The 23,511-nt window shown below is 45.0% G+C and overlaps 1 protein-coding gene across 1 annotated transcript in view; it reads left to right on the top strand.

Moving 5' to 3' along the window:
• Window positions 1–12,815: 12,815 nt before the first annotated feature.
• LOC101918938 (calpain-13) overlaps window positions 12,816–23,511 on the top strand; it is a 42,782-nt gene continuing 32,086 nt past the window's right edge. Inside the window, exons 1-2 of the mRNA XM_055816662.1 lie at window positions 12,816–13,052; window positions 22,812–22,881. Of these exons, the coding sequence (XP_055672637.1) occupies window positions 12,816–13,052; window positions 22,812–22,881 (307 nt within the window). The remainder of the gene's footprint in view (window positions 13,053–22,811; window positions 22,882–23,511) is intronic.

Here is a 23,511-nt window from a genome sequence, read left to right on the forward strand (position 1 = left end):
ATGCAATCTGTGATGCGCTTCCTTAATACATTGGAGAATACAGGTAATCAGGAAAGAACATTAGTTGAAATGTCAATGAAAAGTGTCAGAAACGTTCACTAGGGGCCATATGCTGTTCTCTGTACTGGTATCTTGCTTATCTTGCTCTCCCAATGTGCACTGAGCCCTAGCTAACTGCCTTATCTATCTATTTAAGGTATTTAATTAATACCTCAGATACAGTACCAATACTCCTTGTTCTGCATACTGATAGAGCAGAGCCAAGAGAGTAGACCTGTGTTATTAAAGCATGTTGTGCAGCTCTGAGAGGACGCTCGCATCCTGACAAAAGAGCTCAGGGCTGGAGCTGCTCTGAAGTTGCTCATGCACGTAATGGGAGCCTGCTGCCAGCACAGCGCAGGGAAAGAGGTTACAGTAAGGGGCGAGCATGGGAAACTGCATGCCAGCCAGCGTACCTGACATATCACAGGCATGTGGCAACAAGCTGGAAAATGAAAGCAAGCACAAAAACCCCTTCTTTTCAAGGGTGCTGCACTGGAATGTGCTGATACATTTGTTCATGCAGGTCACAGCTGGCCCCTTGCACTTCTTCGAAAGCAGAATCTGGGGAGGACAGTTTTCTCCATCAGGCGTTTAGCCATTTGTGTGTCTAAACCCAGGCTGAGTCCCGATGCTGTGCTGCTCAGGGTGACTGCCCCAGGGAGGGCACCAATGGGCTCTGTGCCTTAAATTCTCTCCTTGCTTTCTAGAGCTTCACGACACAGTCTTTGCTTTTCTTTTGCTCGGGTGGGTTTGAGTCTTTCATGTGTCCTAGGCACCAGAACACCCACCAGAGCCATACTGCAAAAGAACACTCTTTCCTTCCAAGTCTGTACTGGTATTAAAAGTTCATCCAGGTAAATCCCTAATCTTTCTGTACAAAATCTTCTTGTCACTTTTTTCTTCCTTCTTTGACCGCAGCCCTCAGCAGCGAAACTGTCTCAATTACTGGAGAAGCCTGCTTCCATCTGGAGATTTTCTCGTGGCTTTGCCATGCTTCCTACGCCTTTCAAATAAGGGGTCATATTCTCCTTTAGTTTGAGCTGAAGCCACGCTGCTGAGCAGTGTTGCACAGGTATAGCCTCAGGTATATGCTGAGGTGCCACCTTTATGGCAGTGTTTTGGTTTTTACTTGCTGTCAGTCAGATGGCAAGCTCAGAGGCATCCGGCTACAAAGTCATCAGGATGAGAAAACGTGACTGTACTCGGGCTGGTAATGCTTTAGTATTTTCTTTTTAACCACCCAACCCTGTGATGTTAACAAGGGCTGATGCTGTTATGCAAGCTGTGAGATGACTCTTCCCTTGGCCAAAATCATTCGTAGAGAGACCAATGGGTCTCTAGTGAGAGGTGGTACAGAGCACGGACTGCTCTTTCACAGAAAGCTCTAGTAGCAACTGAATGCAGGGCAATGACAGAAGCCACACTTCACCTTGTGCTGTGGTTCATCGGCCAAGCAGGAGATGCTATGGGGTGGGAATGAGTTTGGCCCAGTGTAGGTGAGAGGAACTGTGGAGTGTGAGTTTATTGAGAGCAATGGATGGTAATTCCTGATTGTAGTGGGGCTCATTCAGAATTTATCCAAATGCTACGAACACCCATTCTAGGCACCTTGTGTATTCTAGAGAAATGCAGAATGATCCTGGGAGCCTTGTGCCTGTGCTCCTTGGGGCTACAAGGAGAACTGCCTGCTGTCCTGTCCCGCAAGCAGAAAGACCTGTGCCTGTCTTACCTAACATGGTTAACTGAGATGAACATGGTTTTTTCAGATATCACCAGCAGGTTTCTGTCTCTTGGCATGCTTTCCATCCTCTTTCAAGACAGCCCTGCTTTTTAAACTAGGCACGTTGCATATGTGTATTTTTGGGTATTATTGTTTCAGACGAGATCACTTCTCATGGATCGAGAGATGAAGCCAGAGTTGTCAAAAACATCTGCTTGCTTTTTTAAAAAATCTTTTAAATTTCCTGGAATTTGATGATGGAAGTATTAGTCTGAGAAATTAATTCAGTTGCTCCTTCTAATTATTTCTATTTGATGGAACCAATAAATTCGAACAACGGCCAATGCTGTCAGCATACAACATGCTTATTGTGTGGCAGAGAAGCGCCACAGGGGCTTCTGACAGGACAAGGCTAGGCTGTCTGTGACTTCCAGCCACATCCTGGTCTTAATTCCACTTTAACAGTATTAGGGTTTGCCATAATTAGCTTCATATCCCTCTTCTTCCCCTACCCTGATTTGGATAGCAACCCCTCACCTGGTTTTGGCTGGGGTAGAGTTAACTTTCTTCTCAGTAGCCAATACAATGTTGTGGTTTGGATTCAGTGTGAGAACAGTGTTGATAACACATGGTGGGTTTAGTTGTTGCTAAGTAATATTTATCTTAAGTCAAGGACTACTCAGTTTCTTAGGCCCTGCCAGCAAGAAGGTTGGAGGGGCACAAGAAATTGGGGAGGGACACAGCCAGAGCCAGGACAGCTGACCCAAACTGGCCAAAGGGATATTCCATACCATACAACATCATGGTTGATACATAAACTGGAGGGAGTTGGCCGGAGCCTGCCGATCACTGCTGAGTGACTGGCAGGGCATCAGTCAGCGGGTGGTGAGCAATTGCATTGTGAGTCACTTGGGTTTGGGATTTTTTTCCCTTCCCTTTGGACTTTATTCCTTTCCCCTTCTCTCTCCTTTTCATTACAATTATACTATTGTTGTTATTATTTCAATTATTAAATTGTTCTTACCTCAACCCTTGAGCCTTTACCTTTTTCCCTGATTCTTTTCCCCATCCTGCTGGAGGGAGGGGGGGGGAGGAGGGAGGGAGCGACTGCATGGTACCCAGTTGCTGGCTGGTGTTAAGCCATGACAACCTCATTTTCGGGTTTTGAGTACGTGCTGAAGAACATGGAATACTGGAGCAGCATCTGGCTTGTCTCAAATTGCAGCCTTTATTATCTCTAGCTGTTGGATGTCTTCTGGAAGCAAGGAGGAAAGGTGGACAGCAAGTTGCCTGACTGGAATGCCAGCAGCACATCCTTGTTGGTAACTTACAAATGGCAAGACGCCAAGCAAGAAGAAGCTGTGCTGTGCAATATATGCCACTAGTCAGCAAAGACTGACGCAAGGACTGTGAACTGCAAGTGTTGCTAGTAAACTGTCTGTGAATGATCTGCAGGCCAGGGATTCTTCATTAGAGGATGGCAGGAATGTTTCTGAAAAACAAACAAATGTGAGACTGTTGCAATCTGTTCACACAAAGACAAAACAAAAAAAGTGTGAAATAAATTATCTTATGCCTACAGGGCTTTAGCAAGGGCTGGATGCAGAAATGCCAAACAAGGGCCAATATGCTGATGAAAACAAAACTTCATTTTGATGTGCCCTCCACGAAGGTCTGGCTCTAACAGAGTCCCTGCTGTTTCATAGAACCTAATAGCCATTTGTGAAAAAGTAGATAAGGGGACACCATGATGAGACGGGCACAAGCGTTCCTTCACCTACTTAGTGCATGCACTTACCTTACTGAGCAGTTACTAGCAAAGTCTGGTAAAGCAAACCAGCAGTACTATGAGTAGATGAAAGGGTATCCCATGTCACTTGCAAGGATAATGTCATGACAGGTCTGTTTTAAAAAAAATATGCTTCAGTGTTGCTCACAGCGGTAGGATGGGCTCATTCTCATGGAGAGTTTCAGTGCTAACTGCTGCGGGGCCAAACTGGGCTTTCAGTTTTGTAGAGGTTCAGTACATTCAAACTGCTTTTTTATTCTGTTCCTCATTCAAATGAAAAACAAAATCTAAAGTTTCCTAAGGAAACCACTTTCTGAAAAATAATGTCAGATTGAATGTAGTGAGCTATTGCAGTAACACTTGGTATCTTTTTTACATTGCAATGTTAAACCTTTTGGATAATACAGAGAGGATCCTGAAGTGATGGGTTTCTCATAACCAACAAATGAGACTATTCCAAAATCAAAATGGAGACTAGCAACATTTCACAAATATATTGTGTCTTTCTCATGGTGAAAATTCATTGCTAGTGGCTTTCACGTTTGACAGATTGGTATTTTTCTGAAGGAAAAATATTCCACTGGGAAATTCTAGTGCTAATATGACTGTTGGTAGCAGGCTGCCTGGTTTTTTCTTATTATTTTTATTTTTATTCTTGGAGAATTCCCACTGTAGTTCTGAAGTCGGTGGATATTTCTTCTGAAAATAGGGCTCCAGAGATATATATTTTTCACACCAAATCCCCCCTCCCTCAAGTGGCAGTAGGATCTAGCTGTGCAGATTCATTATGTACTGTTAAGCAGCTGCCACATTTCACTCCAGCAGCAGTTGTACTTCATTTACGAGCAAAATGATTCATATGTGAACATGGCAAAGTGTTGCAGCTCACGGTGAATTTGCACTGAGGGGCAGCTCATGGGTGAGGACTGCGTAAAAACAGATGTTGAAGTAGGACTTTGCTATTTGCCTGATAAGTTTATATAGTCATAAAAGTTTGTGCTTCAGAAGGGCTGGTCCTGCCAGAAATATGAGTGTATAAACACAGAGCAAAGGAGATTGTCTGTGAATAATATTATTCGTAGGCTCCCTGCATCTTGTCTAAAAGAAGCAAATAAATGGTAACGTTTGACCTATATACAAAATTATGAATGAGGAAATGAAATGGGTTGATAGCATTCTTCCATTAGTCCCATAATGCAAAAGCAGTGGGACACCCAATCACTGCAGCAAATGTGAAGACGATTGAAGGAAGTTTCTTCCTTTACACAAAACATAGCTGTGTTCACTACTCTGGAAAAATTCCCAGCCTGTTTTTTTTATTATTTACCATGGTGAAACTTAGGTGCATTTCTGCTAAAAAGAGTGTGATCTTCACAGGGGTAAAAACAGCGGAACTAAGAAATGAAGGCATATGTCTGAAATGTTGCAAAAGATACCAGTCTTAATACTTCAGCACATAAGTTCTGTGGGTGGAGTGAGGAGAGTTGGTTTTCTTAATGCCAAAGCTTCCACCAGTACTTGAGCAAAATTATGCTGTTCTCCCCCCTCCCCCTCCCCCAGAAGCTGACATAAAACTTGCTGCTTCAGGGCTGCTGGCTATGCAGAACAGCAGTCTGCCCTCAGGAAAGCTGGGCAAAGGGGAGAAAAGATAAATCTATTTAGTTTAAAATCTCTTTGAAAAGAAGCCCTGGTTTTGTGCATTTTTTCGGGTGTATTTTTATTCCAGGGAAGAGAGGAATAAGTGTTTGTTAAATGCCAAAACATGTGAAATTCTGTGGTCCCAGCTGAGACCTCACAAGCCATGCTAACTTCACAGAAAACACAGGTTCAAGAGCACTTCTTCATATTTGCCCTTTGGCGCCAGTGCCCACTGGACCAGTGGAAAAAAATGCACCACAGCTGTTGGCCCCAAGCTTAGGGGCTAACGGCCCTGAGGTGGTAGCTGACAGCACAGAAGCAGTTTTGAGCTTCCACTGATCCCTCGGCATCTTTTGCTCCTGAGTGGATTAAACTGCAGAGCTACCCTGAGGTGGATTAATGTCCCCGCTCTGCAAAAGCAAACCTCAAGCCAGGGTGATGTTGTATCTGGCACGATCTCATGGGGTGCCACTAGCAGAAAACACCCCTGCTCTCCCAGCGCACAGCCCTGTGCTTTTCACTTGAATGCCTCTTCTTTTTCTTTCAGGATTCCCCAAACACTTAGGAGAGCAAATAATCCAAAGGCTCATTACCGCACATAAATCCCTCAGCCTCTTCTGGCTTTCCTTCTCTGGAGCCACTGTGAAAATGGACACATCAATACAGCCTTCTGCAGAAAAGCTGACAATCTCAAAATGGTGTCATGCTGCAATAACTGAAATCTCCTGCCAGGTTGGTGATGGTGCTTTCTAATCAACTTTGCAATGAATATTTCTTAAATCATGTTAATCCACCATCTAAGCAGAGATATCAGTTCCAGACAATGAATCACCATACCTTGAGGGGAATATACCTGCCGTTTCCCCAAAGAGGAGGCGATTAACAGCACACGCGCTGTCAGATGAGCTAGCAGCGCTGGCATTTATCACCCCAGAGCTCCTTTCCTGCAATGAAGGAAATCTTTACTCCCTGCTTCTAGTGCAATCAGCTTTTATTTATGTAGTGGTTGTGGAAAACAGCTCTTAAAGGAAAACTGCACCTGTTTTGCTCTCTGGGGCAGGTTTTGGTCTAATTTACACAGATGCATTTCCTATTAGAAATTGCTAAATGTTGACAACTCATGAGGAAATGAAAGCCCTAAAATGTGGGTAGGCAGGGTGCAGTAGACAGCTTTTAGACCCCCAGAACTAAACTAAATGTTGATGAAGAAGCTGAACTGTCTTTTTCATGAGCACTTTTATGTTCTCATCTCCCCTGGCTCCTACGGACCAGCTGCTATGGGAACTGCTAGCACCCCACCTCAAAAAGACTGCTTTCCAACTAGAAAGCCTTGTTCTGAAGAAATTTCTGAGCCCTGGTGATTCTGCTACTTTGGGTAAGGAAAGAACTATGCATTGCTAAGTTTTCCTTTTAATCCCCAAGCTGCACTTCATAAACATTCACTGTAGAGTAACTTTTCCTTTGATCAATAACTTGGGGTAGCTTGAAAAAGAGAGGGTAATTTCTTGGGTTAAGTACCTAACCTGCTGTGTACATAACCTGAGCTGGTTTTCCATTTGCAAGCTTGGGTATCGACAGCAGTGGGGCCTCAGCACAGCTGAAAGTGCACTTAACCACGCAAGTTGCAACTTCTGCGGACTTCTGTGCTGCCACTGCCGTGTCCCACTTGCATGCGGCCCAGCCAGCCTGAAGCTAGCCTGGAGCGTGAGCTGCAGCTCCAGAAACAGTGAAGTACAGATAGTTCTCTGAGAAGGGACCTCAGGAGGTCTTTGAGTCCCACTCCAGCTCTTGGTAGGGTTAACTTCCAAGTTAGGTGACGTTGCTGATGGCCTCATCTAGCTGAGTGTCTACAAGGGTGGAGATGCTCTAGTCTCTCTGGGCATCTGTTCCTGGGCTGAACCACCCTGAAGAATTTTTTTCTCTCCAGCCATGTGTAATTTTCCTTGCTGCTGCTTGTGCCTGTTGCCTCTGTCCATCTGCTGTGCACCTTCGAGAAGAGTCTGGCTCCACCTTTTACGTAACTACAATTAGGTCTCTTTCTCCTGGCTGAGCACACAAGCTCTCTCAGCCCCTTCTCTTGTGCTGTGTCCTCCAGCCCCCTGACCATCCTGGTGGGTGTCTGCTGGAGTTGCTGCACTTTCAGCTCCCCTGTTATACTGGGCAGCCCAAAACTGGACATAGTACTGCAGATACGGTCTCAAAAGCACTGTGCAAAGGGGAAAGATCCCCTGTCTTGACCCACTGGCTATGCTGCAACTCGTGCAGTCCAGGATGCTGTTGGCTTGCTGTATTGCAAGGGCCCATTGTTGGCTCCTGTTCAGCTTGCAGTTCACCAGGACATCAAGGGCCTTTTCTTCAAAAACATGTTTGCAGGCTATAGAAATATACTTAGGATTGATGCCAGGGACTGTGTCTTTGAGAATGTGCTGCACCCACTCCCTTGAATTTTGGGCCTCTTTAGGCTATCTCAGTTTAGCCTCCCAAAAATGAAATAACCTCCTTATGCCTGTATTTTTGCTAGATACTCTATTTTTTTTGGCTTTGGGCTTTAGGATAATGCAGGTCAGTCCCCTAGGTCTCCTAAATGTATGGATAACTCTTACTTTTTCAGGCAGTGCTGGATGTGAACTACCCAAGTGAGTGAACTGGTGTGGAATTTAAGTCTGAGCCTGGTGTAAATGCTAACAGGCATTGGCCTGAAAGTATTCAGTTTTTACTGCTGCAAAAAGAATGACGCACAGCTCTGACGACTTGTTTCATCGTGAGTCCTACCAGGCTGTACCTGGATCCAGGATGATTGCTGCATTTCCTGGTAGTGTGCGGAGGAAAACAGATTATATGAAAGTGTGGGAGGCGCAAACAAATCATCCTGTTTTCTTATAAGAACAACGGCACCTGAAGCCACAGTTAGCCACAGGAAACTGTCAACCAACATAGGTTGATAGACAATTCATTGTGGATGACTAACAAAAGTGTATATATATCTCCACGGTATGGTATCTGGATGAAACTACGACACCCCAGTCAGACTACCTGCTTTTGGCCTTGAACTCAGATTCAACTTGGTTATGTTTACTTAAGGTGTGGTAAAAGCTGCCCTATAAAAGAAAACGGGGATAGTGCCAGTCTGTCTGTTACTCCGTTGGTGTTGGCGGGAGAGTTACACTGGAGGCATTGCAGGTAAATACCACTTTGCTCTTTTACTTGTTACAAGATGAAGCAGGTGAAATACAGGTAATAGTGCTGGAAAAACACCACAGACACATTGGGAGGGATTTGTTTTGGAGAGACAAAATAAATTAGAGTTCCCATCCTTAATGTTACCTGAAGGAAAAGAAAAGATTAATTTGCTGTCCTAGAAACAGGCTCATAATAAAAAGGTAAGTTGTCAGAAGTAATTGGAACAAGTGGGAGTGGAGATCCTAAGATGAGGACAACTATAGTTACTGTAGGCTGCCGTTAAATGAGGTATAAAAAGGGTGTCTGGAACTGTCCTATGCTATGTATGCAAAAAAAGGAGAAAATTGACTTAATAAATAGCCAGAAGGGAGTACCTCACAGACTGTTTGGAGCAGAAGGTCATGCAAGTTGCCACTGGGAAAGTTATCTTCTGGAGGGTTGCCGAAGTGCCTGGCTTTGGTTTTGATTTCTGAGGTACTCGAGGCTTTCACACATTGTATGTACAAGGAGCTATTGTCCAAGCTCAGGTCCCTGCTCTGCCTCTTCAGGTTGCTGTCACTGTGGGCAAGCTGATGAAAAGCAGTAAACTCTCATTTGTTTTTTCTCTGAATGCAAAACAATTCTGGAATTGACTTCCTAGTTTTTTTACAGTGCTCCCAATACATGAATGACAGGGTCTTAGAGAGAAGGAGTGCTTGCATTACTGTAGCATATATTGACTGTTATGGGTGAGATGAAATGTATATCAGTAGTTTGGAGTGTTTGAGAGGGAACAGGGGAAGAAGGGCTGCTGGTTATTTAGCTTATTGGCATTTCTGATATTTTTTTGTAGTTTGAGAAAATTCAACTGCTCTTCCTAAAGTACAGAAACCCAGCTGAGCCAGCATGTAATGGAAATGTTTTGAGAAAATCAGTGGAGAGGAGAAGGCTCAGCTATGAAGTAGACACACATTTTCTAATTGCCTATTTCTACTCAGCGAAAAATATCAGAAACCATTGAAGGAAATTATGTCTATACTATGACATAAATCTTTATGCAAAGTATAATTAGCTGTCAGTAGCATTTGCCACCATTGAGTACCTGATTATAATATTGGCTTAACATCTTTTGTGAATGAGTGTTGGAGGGAGATGAGACACACCCTTCTCTGCTGGCTTTTAAGCAGTTTAATGTAGGAATTGGTGGGTGCTTCAGCTTTTCAGGTTAGTTTCTGCAGGGGTCACCATCCTTTTTGCTCTGATATCCTCAGAGATCCCTCTTTTCTTACCATCCCTTCTATCTGTCACGCTTGATCTCTTTTTATCCCTCTCTCTGTAGCTTTTCCACTTCTCCGCTTCCCTCTCTCACCCTTTGTGATTTGACCCTGCCTCTGAGACAGACAGCAAGAAGGGTCTCTCTTTGCTGAGAAGGAAGAGGAACCAAAAAAGAGCAGTAGATGCAAAGTTGGGCGTGTTTCCTTTCTCAATTTCAGATAAGTAAATTTATTGGAGAAGTTCCCAAGACTAAGTAAATGTATGTTTAACTTCTTCCGAATAATAATTTCCTTCCTTATCTGAGAGTCAGTCTTTCTGTTTTCTCCTATATTTCACAACATGTTTGACCAGCTTTTGTGAGCTTTTGAAATCTGCCCCTCTCTCGCCACATCTTGTGGCGGGGGGCAGTTCAAAGGCAATACCTCTGAGAGCCATTGTGTTATAATTTTGTCCCTTTAAACTTTTTTTCTGCTTCAGGTGTTCAGTAACTGTAAGAACATCCACAACCAGGCAGGCAGTATTCCTCTTTAAAAGCTGTTGTGATCTTTGCTGTTGCTGGCGCACTGGTGAGAACCAAGCGGGAGAGAGCTGTGGCCAGGGTTCAGGATGCTGCTCAAAAAAACAGGTGGCCAGCAGAGCATGCAGGTGCAGACAAGACAGTACTAGCCAGATGCGTGTGACCCCATGGGCTGCCTGCGCAGTGGCATGGATAGATATTGAGCTTACGTATATGTGCATGTGTGCCCCCAGTCATGATGCTGATGAAGTTATTCCTGCAAAGGAAAAATAGTTAGCTGTATTATTTTCTTCAGTCTGCCTGCTAATTTATTCTGGGTATGTTAAACAACGTAATTAAACACACACACACACATGCTAAAAACTCTTGTTCTCTGTCAGAAGAGAGGGAACGCGTGTCAGACCCAGCCTTCAAGCTCTGTTAATTTTAATTTGAGTTTTGGAATTAGTAATCAGTTTTGCTGGAACACTGTTGCAAGAAATAGATCTTAGCATGCATGGGGTCTGGGCACAGTTTCAAATGAGTATTTGTTAAGAAGAAGCCATTCCCTTGTCGTGTTATGGTACATTACATGAGATTTATTTCCATTGTATTAAAAAATGAAAGCCCGAGGGAAATGTTCTCTCTTCTTGTTGGCCGAGGGTGGTTTCTGAATTCCATCTGATTTTTTTGTGGGGCTTTTAATTAAAACAATGAGATGCAAAACTCCTTGTTTTTCTAGACCATTGTTACAATGCCAGGAGGCCAAGTGACTTGAAGCCCTGAGAAAGGTGATGACACTAAGTAAAAAGTGTGTGTGTATGTGTGTGAGGCTGTATCACATGCTCAGTGTAGCTGATCTGTGTTTTTCACATATGTGAACAATTCACAATACAAAACTGAGGCTTTGCTCTTACTGGAGCCATCTGCTCAATTTGGGCTGCACCAGGAGCATACCAGATCTACAGGTATGTTTGTTTGGTAGGAAAGAGCCCTTTCATCTACTAAAAAGTTAAAAAAAATAAATAAATAGAGAATGCACATTTTAAGTGGAAGCCAGGAGTTAGGGACAGAAATCACTGGATCAAGTACAGTGGCATCTGTCATGCAAGATGCCAGAGGATGTGTGTGCTAACACTGGGCTTCACCAGGAGCATCTTTTTTTCATAAGGAAAGGGACAAAAGGGATATTATAGCTTGGGACAGTTAAAATTTTGGTTTTGTGAGGGCAAGTGTGAATGAAAGGTGAAAACTGGTGTGAACCCTGAGTTGCATTTAGATCCAGCAATGTGGAATTTTGTGTGATAAAAGGTGCTGCAGCAGGGACCAGGAGGCAAGGCAGGCTGCACAATCTTCCTGCTACTTCTCTGAACTCTGAAATCCACAACAGATCTGTTTAGCTGAAGAAAGATTCCTAGGAGGTGGTGCACACATGGTACATCTCTCTCTACATCCATGTGGCTCTGGGGAGTGCATCCAAAAGCCTCTACTCTGCTTAGACAAAACAAACTGCTCTTTTTAAGCTCCGAGGCCACTGCCCCTCCAAATGTGCAAGTTTTCCACCTTCCTGTGCCCTTATCCCATGCTGGCACTGGTCTCTATGTCCACCATCTCCATGGAAGATGCACTACCTCCTTTTGGAACAAAAGTAGATCTTTGATGGCAAGAGTCCTGCTGTGCTTTTTGATGACTATAAAGGCGATAGAGTCCACGGCAGGAGATTTTAGCTCCCACGTGCTTCCTTAGCTGTGCCAGCAGATATATTAGCAGATCTGTCCAGTCTAGGGTTTTGTTGCATGTGTGAAATGTTCGCTTTTCCTAAGTGAATTGCTCCTCTAGATATATTAACAAAGAGGGGTTCGAACATGCTCCAGACTGGAATACCTGTGGATATGCAGTGCAATGAGTGCCCAGCTTAAATACGCATTTGCAATTCAGATCTGTTTAAACACTGGCCTCCAAATGAACTACTAAGTCCAAAAGCCCAGACCTTGGTGCACACTCATGTGAACAAGTAGTGCAGGTGGGATCCAGGTCTGGATGTTTCAGCTTGGATCCATCTCCGCACTGTAGCTGTAGGGAGTCTGGTGGAGTGTCGGTGTAAGCTGGTAGGAAGCCACCCCCTAATCTGCCTGGGGTCTTTGGAGCAGATCCCGAGGAAAGGCATATCTCTGCCTCCTTTACATCTCACAGAAAGTGATCATTAAGTGCTTGCTTGTGGAAATGAAACAGAGTAAATAACTGAGCACAGGTGTGATGCATGGCCAGAAGAGTCCTGGGTACCTCTGAGCAGCCTCCCTGCTCACACCACCTCCCTTCTCCCCTGTGCCTGCAGCTCCTGCTCCATCCCCTATGCTCGCTTATGTTTGCAGATGTACCTCAGTACTAACAGAGCGGCTCGCTAACAGCTTTGCTCTCTATCCTCAGGGAAGACTCAAAATTGAATTTGTAGCAGTGACAGCACTGGTTTAAGATAAACCAGTTGGGATTTGACGACTACTTTTTCCCCACACATTTCCAGCTAATAAGGATTTTGTCACTGTGACTGCCCTCAGCTTTGCAAGCTGCTGCTCTGCAATCCTCGTGGGGTGGGGGGGAAGGGGGGAAGGTGTTTGCTTTCCCACACTCTTAAGACACCATTTTTGATTGGGAAACTAATGGCAATCCATGTCTCTCCTTCACAGGGAAGGGGCACAATGCTCGCCCCCGGCTCTGCTGTGACGTTAGAACAGGGCTGGCAAACAACAAGGGCAATGGGAAGCCACCAGAATGTGAAGAAATTTAATAATCAGGACTTCAACCGCCTGCAAGCCTTCTGCCTGAGCCAAGGACTGCTTTTTGAGGATACCACCTTCCCTGCTCACGTCAGCTCCATTGGTCCCGACCTGCTCCCACAGGATACGCTGTATCAAATACAATGGAAGAGGCCAACTGTGAGTTACGCCAGCTGTGGTGTTTTGTATCCACGCTGCTGAATGGGAGCACTGATGGCCAGAGGCTAAAGGCCTTCAACTTGGGGAAGGAGATCTGTGCTGAGCAGGGAAGTAGACCCTAAGGGGAACACTGCAAGGAGGGATCCTGGCTGTAGGATGTGTAAGGGAAGATAACCTCTGTAACATGAATGGTTTCATAGGGTATGTTTTTGTAGGAAGTTCCACCTATGAACCTAACTAGAACTAGTGTTTCCACTTTGACGTGCTTCTAGAGGGCTTTGTGCAAACCCAAGAAGCTGTCAAATTCTGTTAAAGATCTCTGATTTCTGTAATCCAAGCCCCTGACTCGGCAATACTGATTTTAAAATAATTGGGTAAGGTGTGAGATGAAGTACATTTGCCTGCTGATTCCCACTTGCGGTTTAATAGGCAGTTGTCATTATCTGGCATATGGCTGTTTAAATTGGGAAGTGGAATCACATACTCAGCTTGTTTATCCTAGGACCTAATGTAGGGAATCTTTCCATGGTCAGGCTGCATTGTATAGCACTGCTGTGTGCCATTTGCCGCTGGTGCAGCTACTGGATTAGCCACACACTGGCCTTCTGCTGGGTTTTGCTGAGTGCACACTGCTAGTGCCTGGGGCCTTTGGCTTCCTTGGCCTGGAGCAAATCAGTTCATCTCACTGAAGACAGCCCCTCAGGGTGTAGAGACAGCAACTGTGAGGCTGAAGATGCAGGGCAAGACAACTAAAAAAGAATGGTTTGGACAGAAGATGCAAGTAGGGCAATGAGGGTACGCTGGAGCTTGGCAATGCAGTGGCCTTGGCATAGCAGCAGCAGAGGCTGCTGCTAGCATGGACGTTGGGAGCCATGGTTCACAGAGGGGGAAGCCCAGGGAGCCTGCATAGCTGCTGAATGTGGATGCCCGAATCGAGAGGCGGGAAGTCCCAGCCCTGGTGTAAAAGGAATATGAGGTGGTGAAGTATCAGATGGAGCAGCAGCTGCAGTCTGGATGCCAGCAGGGCTGTAGCTGCAGTGTTGTGGCGATAGGGATGGGGCCTGAGGCTTAAACTTCTCACTACCCACTGCTGCAGCAGGACCTGAAAGTGTCAGGCAAATTGTGGGTGCAGAGGTACAGGTATTTCCCATCTGGGTTGACGCTTTATCACATGGCTTGGTAGGTGTGGAGGTACTGGGTGCAGATGTTTGGGTGTCCTGTCCTCTGTGAAGCTGCTATGAAGGGATTGTGCTCCCATGCAGAAGCAGCTCCTACTGCTGGCTGAACATACAGGCTTCTCCTCAGGCAGCCTTTCCTCAAAACTGGGTCCAGTGAGAATGCAGCTGGTGCTGTGTTTTTTACACCAGTGTCTGCTTCCAGGTTTATAGCAGGTGGGGATAATCCCTTTTGAAATAGGGGTTAAAGTAGAAGAATAACTGAAAAATGCAAAGGGAAGAAGTTAGTTGCCACCACTTCCAGACTGAGAAAGACAAAGATACAATAACTGAGCACCGAACTCACAAAAGACAAATATGGGTATTAGAAAGGACTCTCAGGGGCATTTTAAAGATGAATAAACTGGAATAAAATGTTATGATACAGTTCTGTTAAGTACTAACCACCCTGGTGTTTTCACCATTTGGGAGCAGCAGAGAAATGTAGGATTTCAAAAGCACACAAACTGACTTAGAAACCCAAATACCACTAATTTTGAAGCACCACAGTATGGGATGAATATCTATCCTGCTTGAATATAAATATAAAGGAACAGACACACCTTGCCAAAAGCAGAACCTGCTGCTGCTAGTGCTTGTCAGATGAGGCAGGTGTTAGAAAATCTCCTTCCTTTTTGACTCAACTGACTCATCTTCAACAGAAACCCAAGATGTCAGTGCTGAAGAAGGCTCCATTTAATTTTTTTTTTCTTAGTTTGACTGAATTTTCCACCTGTAGCCATGTCCTGACCAGCCAGGCTTCGTCTTGCTAGACAAGATGCAAGACAAAGGGCAATGGCATCAACTGCCTGAAGAGCCCAATCAGAAGTTCTCAAATATCACAATACCTAGGCTGTCACAGTGATGTCAGACCTTGGCCTCTCTCCTGGTGGAATGAAGCAGGGGCAGAATAGCCAATTTAATCTATGTCTATATTTTTCTTAGCCTCCATTAGCTCCCTCTGACTTTAAAAAAATTTGGCTGGAAATATACTTGTAACAAAAGCGGCATCTTGGTCCTGATAGTCTCTTAGCCTTCATTTTCTGAGTCATATAGTATCTGGTTATTTAAGTGGTAGACAGCAATTATAACTGCAGTCATTGTTCCAGATCCAATTGAGCAGCTGAGCAACATGCTGCTTCTATTTTACCTTGTACATTGTCAAGAGAATTGCCAGATAACATTCAGAGTTTGGAGTCCTCATATCTGGGGGTGATGTATAAAGTAGAGAGAAAACAGCTTGATTTTTTTCAGGCAGAAATAGTAGTGATGACAGTCAGAAACGACTTATTTTGATTTGTAAAGTGAGCTGATTTAACATGGGAGTCCCTAAAGGTGGAGGTGGATCAGCAGCACCAAGACAACATTCAAAATGTCACATTTTGTAGCTGTAGTGGTTGCTGTTTCAAGGAGCTGGGACTGCTCCAGGCTGTGTTTTCATCCCCAGGCCCTTGGTCTACATCCATTGAAACATGCACAGTTTGTAACAGAGGTTTTGCATGTGGTATTTCAAGCATTATTAGAAGTAGGGCTGGAGGTACCAGATACAGCAGGAGCTCTGCAATTAACTTGTCAGTTCACCCACCGTTTTGAGAAATGGAAGAGAAGTTGTACTTTAGACCCAACAAAGGAATTTTTATAGCTGGGCTTTTCTAAAGATCAGTCAAAGGGAAATTCTCCTTGAAGAGTTCTGAACATTTAAAAATGTGAGATACTCCTTTAAAAATGTTCAGAACTATTTTTTTCATTGTTTAGTGCTTTTCATTCAAGAAAGCAATTAAGTGGAATAGAGGAAGTCATTAAATGATTTGCTGTTGCTGAATACGCATTTTTAATCAATTAATGTTTAGACTAAAGATTTCACTCTGTTCTGATCATGATGCATAGTGCTATACAGATGCAAAAAGAAACCCAATTAGGATGATCCAGATGATGTGAGTTGCGGTAGTGCTGAATGCAGAATGCTTTATTTTTGTTAACATTTGGTTGTTTTCAAACATGGTATGTATGAGAGGAGAGAGATTACCACGTACGCAGCAGTGCCTCAGCTGTGCACCAGGGGTAGCCCACCATTGTGCACAGTGTGGTGCCCATTACACATGTTAAGGACAGACTCTGATCTTCAGCGCTTGTGCTTTAAAAAAAGGCTAAAATGGGCAGAGGGTGATGTCACTGAAGATTTTTCTGAAGGGTCTTCAAGGTCACAGACGACTGCTCTTGCACTGCTCACCTTTTGTCTCTTGGGGACCCTGTAGCTCCCTTATAGAGTGAGGGGTTGCTGAGCGAGAGTTTAACGTAGACTGACATCTGCATGGGAAAACCAGAAGACAGGGAAAAGCTGCAAAGTGGCTAGCAGAGGTTTGAGGATCAGCATGAGAGAAATCCCTGAGTGCCTCTGACGTGACTTGTAGGAGGGTGTGTGGCGAAAGGACTGTCTGAAATAATAGCCATCATGGGTTTCCTCTGCATCATCACAGTCTGTTTGGAGCGTCAGGGCATGGACTGCTTGGGTATTTGTCTCACGTGTCAGGGGAAGGGAAGAGTAGAGTCTAAAAGAACTCCTTGGATAGAAGCCACCAAAAGAGGCTGCTTTAGTGTGAACTTGAGCAAGGGATATACCGGTTTCCCTTAGCAGACTCAGAACCATGCTACTGCACTTACCTAAAAAGCATTGGGGAAAATGATACGCTTTGAGCCAATGCTTGTTTGCTGTGAATAGTGATTTTTCATTTGATTCAGTAACTTTGCAAAAAGGCTTGCTCACATTTTTTCATCCCTTCCAAAAGCAAATTTAACTATCTTTCAGGAGCAGAGTACCTATCATGATTCTGCACTGCTGTTTGGATACTGTTTTTTTATTTGGATTATATTTAATTCCCAGAAATTTCCAGGAATGAACATCAACATTAAGGGGGTTTGAACCTAGGAACTGACTAAATCAAAATGGACCCTTTAAAAAAATAGTTTTGAAGTTAAAATCTTTCCAAACAGATTAGCTGAGCTGGAGTTCCTATTGCATCAGCCTTGGCCTGTCTGTAGCCGGAGGGGAGAAAAAGACAGATTTTGTTCAGGCAAGAAATCAGACAACAGTTTGAAGTTAACCTAAAATCTTAGCTCTGCTACCACAGAGGCAAATGAAGAAAAACCTACACCCCCCACCCCCCACCCCTGAAAAAAAAAAAGAAAAAGAGGAAAAATAAATGTGGATTGTCTCATGAGCTGCTTTAATAAAGCAAGTGTGTGGTGATGAGGGATAGTGCTGTTCTGCACTACCTGCAGGTCTGTCACCTTAGGGCCATTTTCTGGCATGACCCAACACTGCTTGCCAGCTGTTCATGATGGAGTTCACAACTTCAGCATTTCCCAGGGGCCACAAGGCCCTTGGATCATGTTCAGTATTTCTCCCTAATGAAAATCAAAATCAATTCACTTATTTTTGAGTGTGCGCGTGCAATCAGTGTAATTGAACAGGAACAGCATTTCCAGGCTGCCAATGTCTCAGCTCTTGCCTACTCAGCTGATTGCATCTGACCTTGACTTCGGAGTTCGTATCTTTGGGCTAAGGAAGCTGTAGTGTGTCACCATTTATTACGTCTGTCTTTCTGCACCGGCTTTAGATGAGGAGGGTTTATTTGCATAGTATCTCCCAGCTCTGTTGATTTTTGGGAAGGGCTGGTTGGGGGAGGGGGGATGCATGCATCCCGGGTTGAGGGGAAGGCAGTGTTCCTATGGTGGTCCACTTACTCACCAGCTTCCCTGTTTCTCAGGTTGGGGAGTTAGCTAGCAAGATTATATGGCTGTGGTGGACACAGGGGAATACCTGGTGACACCCTGCCACTTGGAAAACATCAACTTGTGCTGTATGGTCCAAGCAGGAGGTTTCAAGACCTGTAAGGAAACGTCTGTCAAAGGCTTGGGGTAGACAGGGCTACCTCCCTTCTTTACCTCCTTTGTATTTACCTCCTCTGTTTACAATTACACTGAGCCACACAAACGGGTTGCAGGTAAAATCTGAGCTGGTTTCTGTTTCTGCTGGTTGTAGGACACCAGTCTGTCTTCCAACAGGACTTTGCTCTCACATTTGTGGGCTTCCTGCTTGTGTGGAGTCTGTGGAACTCATTCCTCCATTGTGAGAGAGAGCTGAAGCAGAGCAGGGTTTTTTTTTTTAAGCAACTGAGGTGTTTGTATTGAAAACAGGCAATTAGGAATTGAGTTATTCTGCTGTAAAGCAGGGAATTGAGTTCTGGTGGTACAAGCAAACCCCTTGAGATTAGCCTGTTTTTTTCCCATCTAAGAGAATGTCAAAGAAAAACAGAATATGAGTTTTAAAAAAAAATATTAGGCAGATTCAAGAAAACAGATTCCTGATTCCCTTGAGGTTTAATAAATACAAAACTGTGGATAGGGACTCCAGCCTGGGAAGACTTTTAGTCCCCAAGTGATGGAGAGTGGGAGGAGGTGTGCAGGAGGAGCATTAATTTCAGGTTGCTTGGTTATCCTCTCCCTCTCCAAGCCGTCGAAGACAAGTCATTGCAAAAGGCAGACCTGCGGTGTGACCAAGCACAGTTTACCCTTTGTTCTGCCCACCCTTCTTACTTCAACTGGTTTATTTCTGTGTTAGTTCTTCTGTGGAGGTTTCCTGGGTTATGGGATGTATGACAGTGGTGTGCCTGATCCCTCCTCAGTGCACAGCTGGGCAGTGCCCTCAGCCCAGGGAACTGCAATACAGTGTTTGCAAGCTCCTAATTCAGAGCAACACTATGAGCACAGCAGTGATGCTGAATTAAGATTTGTCCAGCTGAGAACAGAGTTTGGCTTTCAATCAATAGCAGCCTTTTTATTTTTCTTAATTGGTGTGTGTTGAACAGGGAACACCATGACTCATGGTGGCAGGACATGTCAAGGTGTAGCTGGAACAGGGGGAGCAACACAAGTGCAACCAAAGGGAAAGATGTCATGCTGTGGCAGGAACAGAAGTGGAGCTGGGATTTACTGTGGGGTTAAGGTGAACTCATCAGGAGGTGGCTCTGCAAAGAGTCATCTTCTGCCTCTTAACCCTCTGTGGCTTTACGCCTGCACTGATGATGATGCTGGGCTGGTGGGAAGTTTGTGAGAAAGTGGCCACAGGCAGACCCACCATACTGAGCAGCAGCCTGCAGTCAGACTGGCTTATGCTGCCTATGAAATCCCACCTCAGGCTTCCAATTTTCCACAGAAATGTCTGATTGTGTCTTTTGCATGTCTGCATGTGGTCTACATCTAGACTACTTACCTCCAGCTTACTCTGGGAACTTGTTTTTCCTTTAAAATTCCAAGCAAATATAAAAAGGAACTTAGAGACAAATGCATGTACAGGGCACCGTCCTTCCACCTCTCAAATTAATTCTCCATCTTGCCCTTTGGATAGACACGTCTTCTGTGGTAAGACCATTCTCTATAGGATGAACTGGTTTGAACTTGAACTTCCCTTTTATTTTGAATACATAATGAATCTTCAGCAGGCCAGGGAAAGCGAGTGATGATAGCTTTGTCCTGAGGGGGATGAGTTCAGGCAGAGCGCTTGACTTGCAGCCCATATGGTTGCCTTCACTGCTGAACTCATAGATACTCTGAGAAGAGACCACGTGCCTTGTTGAGCTCAGTCTGCTTTCCCCCTCCAGCTAAACCTGAAAAGTCTTGGGGGAAATGCCACAAAGCCTGATCATGATTTCTCAGTGAAACAGGGCACTGCTGCTGGACAGACTTAAAGTTAAATCTGTGGTTTCTCTGTTTGCCATGCAATTTGAGCACTAGCGAATAGTGAGGCTTGCACGTTTTGTGTAGCAGTAACTATGTGCTTAGCTGTATTTTGCAATAATAGATGATAGTTTCTGGTGGTTTATGACTGCTGTATTCTTGCCTCTGAAGGAAGAGGAGCTAGTTGGAGAATTGCTTTCCTTCTGGTTGAGAAGGCCCGTATTTCCAAAGCACTGCAGCCATCACAATTATGCCCTCTAAGCTCTTTCAGAAACCCTCTGCACTTAGTTCAGGCTCCCCACTGCATCATTCAAGGGAACAGCCATTCCACTACTGACTTCAGGGGCTGTGGTCTTCCAGAGTTCTTCTAAGTATCTGATCTTGCAGTTCCCCACTTCTGCTGCCTCTTGCCTTTGCTCCAGCTTCTGCTTGTCCCCTGCCCTTCCTTGGCTCACACCCAAACGCTCCACAAAGAGCCTGTGCTCTATGCAGTGCATCCTTTTGAAGTGTGCCCATGCTGCCTGGTTTTCTCAAGCCTGCAAAGAGGTGGCTACACTCAGAAGCACAAACCTCTCATTAAAACCAGCCCCTCCATTTCTGACAGCAGTGCGTGCAGCAGGGGGGACTGCTGCCTTTTCAGCCAGTGGCACTGGTGTCAGCTCAGTGGGAATTCACCTTGCATTCGCCACTGCATTCAGTTTCTGCAGAGGGACAGCTGCTGGGTGGCCCCTTTTCCATGGCTAGTCACACACTCTGTTGCTTTCCAGTTATTGCCCCCTAAATCTGTGGGGAGTACACCCCCCTGGAAGCAGAGTTTAATGTGTTGTGGGTGGGGATTACAGGGAGAGGTTTGACTTCAGCTTTTGTTCTCTCTGACAGCCACAAAATGGTCTGTATCCACAGTCAACACATGTTGGTTGAGGCTGACTTCAGATCATGTCTCTTCTGGTTTTAGACAAAATTACTGGTTCCCCTCAGCAAGGAACCTGTTTAACGACTCGGGTCATCCCTGTTTGCTTACTGAGGAGTCAAACATCTTGGTGGGCAATAGGGTATCTGCTGCAGCATCTAATGGGCTGACTTTTCAGCCAGTCTCTGTAACAGGCTAGCAGGATCCACAGTGCACTTAAGAGCTTTATTGTCCCAGCACAGAGCAGAGCATCAGCCTTTTCCTTGGGAACCTCATAAGAGACACAACTGCCTTCCCATTAGTTTCAGGCTTTTGTTTCTATACGGCGGTTACCCCCATGGCAGCTATGCACTATAGCACACTCATCAGAGCCCAGTCACCCTGCCTGGGGCAGCTAACACTTCAACAGCCTCAGAAATGTTGGGGGAACAAAAGTAGCCATTCCTTTATGCTGTTGGTTTTTTTTGATGACTACTGGCAAGTCAGACACACAAAGGAAAAGGCCAAGTTCAGACCCTTGTCATGCAAGTTACTGTTTAATGTTTTGAATTCAGGGAAATAGAGGCAGGGAGAAGATAGGCAGATGTAGAGGGAAAGGGAGAAGGGCTGAACACTGCCACTTCCCTGTATGATGACCAACTGCTGCTGCTGGTGACCACAACTTCTTAAGCCTGCTCCCATGCTATGGGTAAATCCTTACGGCAAACCCCTGAAGTCCTGGCATAGGTGTAGACGGCTGCATGAAAGCATCTGTCAAGGAAGATGCGTACCCAGGCTGCTTTCCCCTGTGTCGGTGGTGCTGTGGGAGCATGATCTGTCCGCCAGCCTGGAGCAGCAACGTTGCATTGCATCTTCTCTTGACAGGGAAACTTCTTAGAGGGATTTGATCATTGTGAAGCCACTCCAGAAAACTGACAGCATTTGCTAATGCTTAGCTCATGCAACTGTGTGAGTCACGAGTCACTTTGTGTGCTGGTCTCATTTTTGCGCAGCATGTCAAATCAATTGGGGAGAAAAAATGCCAGGGCCTGCTTAAGGAAGAGCTGCTGTATTGTTTTGCTTACTCAAATGTTTTTTTCGCTTTCATCTCTTCATTTTCTTAGGTGTGCAGTGACTCTCCTATTTAAGGCTGATTGCTCTTTCAAAACAGAGCCTTACCCAGTTGGTGTGTGCCAAGGGTTACTCACAGGGGATGCTCAGGCCATTCCTACCTTAGCGCTCAGATATCCCAAACCAATAGCAGAAACAGGTGGGAGAATGATTCACGTTTCTGTGTGCAAAGCCGAGCTCTGAAGTGTTTCCCCCTTCACTGCCCAAGCAAGACATTCCGGGAATGCCAGGAAAATTCTCCCTGAATTAAAAAAAGTCAGCCAGACCTATGGGGTTTTGCAGCCAGAGACTAAGCTCTCTTTCTACAGCTTCCTCACTGGAGCGATGAAAAGCAGCCCAGGCTGATCTGCATTAGTCCTGCATGGAAACAGAAAAGGCTCAGAGTAAAACATTCCTAGACCCAGTGCTGAGCTGAAATACAGACCCTGCTCCACTTTGCTTGGAAACCTCTGTGTCTCTGTCCTGCTGTCCCCCAGGTGCCTGCATGATTTTGCAGCCAGGCTTAAAGCCCTCTCTGAAAGGTGTTGGTAGCATTAGAGGAAGCCAAATGAAAACTCAGTAAGCACCCAGCCAGAAGTTTCCATCCCTAGGAATAGCTCAGTACAGTGAAGAAGAGATACCCAAGTATCTCCTCTGTTATTTTGGCATCAGGCAACAAAACTTCAGGGCTCAAAAGAAATAGTTTTAAGCTCTGGAAGAGGTAGGCAAGCAAGGGTCTTCAAGGAGCAGGAACACACTGCTGGCAAAGGCTGGGTACTCACACTGCTCTTTGCGATTTCTTCCCTCCAGGAACTTCTGAGAAATCCTTGTTTGATCATGGATGGAGTTAGCAGATTTGATATCATGCAAGGAGAAATAGGTAAGGTCACGTTCCTGTTTTGGAAAAGATTGGCACAAAGCAATAACCTGTGATTGCTTTGCTGTGTTCTTGGAGGAAGATGTGGACTGTGGTAGCTGCAGTAAACAATTAGTGCAGATCAATCCAGACTCATACAAGTCACAGAATGGTCAGGGTTGGAAAAGACCTCTGGAGACCATCTAGTACGACCCCCTGCTAAAGCAGGTTCCTCTAGAGCAGGTTGCACAGAATCATGTCCAGGCAAGTCTTAAATGTCTCCAGAAAAGGAAAGTCCACAGCCTCTCCAGGCAGCCTGTCCCAGTGCTCTTTCTGTCATCCTCACAGTAAAGAAGTTCTTCCTTGTACTCAGATGGAAATTCCTGTGTTGCGGTTTGTGCCCATTGCTCCTTGTCCTGTTGCTGGGCATCACTGAAAAGAGCCTGGCCCCATCCTCCTGACACTCGCCTTTAAAATATTTGTATGCATTACTAAGATTCCCTCTCAGTCTTCTCCAGGCCATAGGTCTTCCCATTTCTCACCCCACTGAGAGGTTTGAAGATTTCCTAAACCATGTTCTAGACTGCAAGTCTCTCCATAACCACAAATGATAGGAGCATGAAAGTAGAAAAGGATGGCTGGGTGGCATCAGGG

This window comes from Falco peregrinus, chromosome 11 (assembly GCF_023634155.1).
Source record: "Falco peregrinus isolate bFalPer1 chromosome 11, bFalPer1.pri, whole genome shotgun sequence".
Lineage (NCBI taxonomy): Eukaryota > Metazoa > Chordata > Aves > Falconiformes > Falconidae > Falco > Falco peregrinus.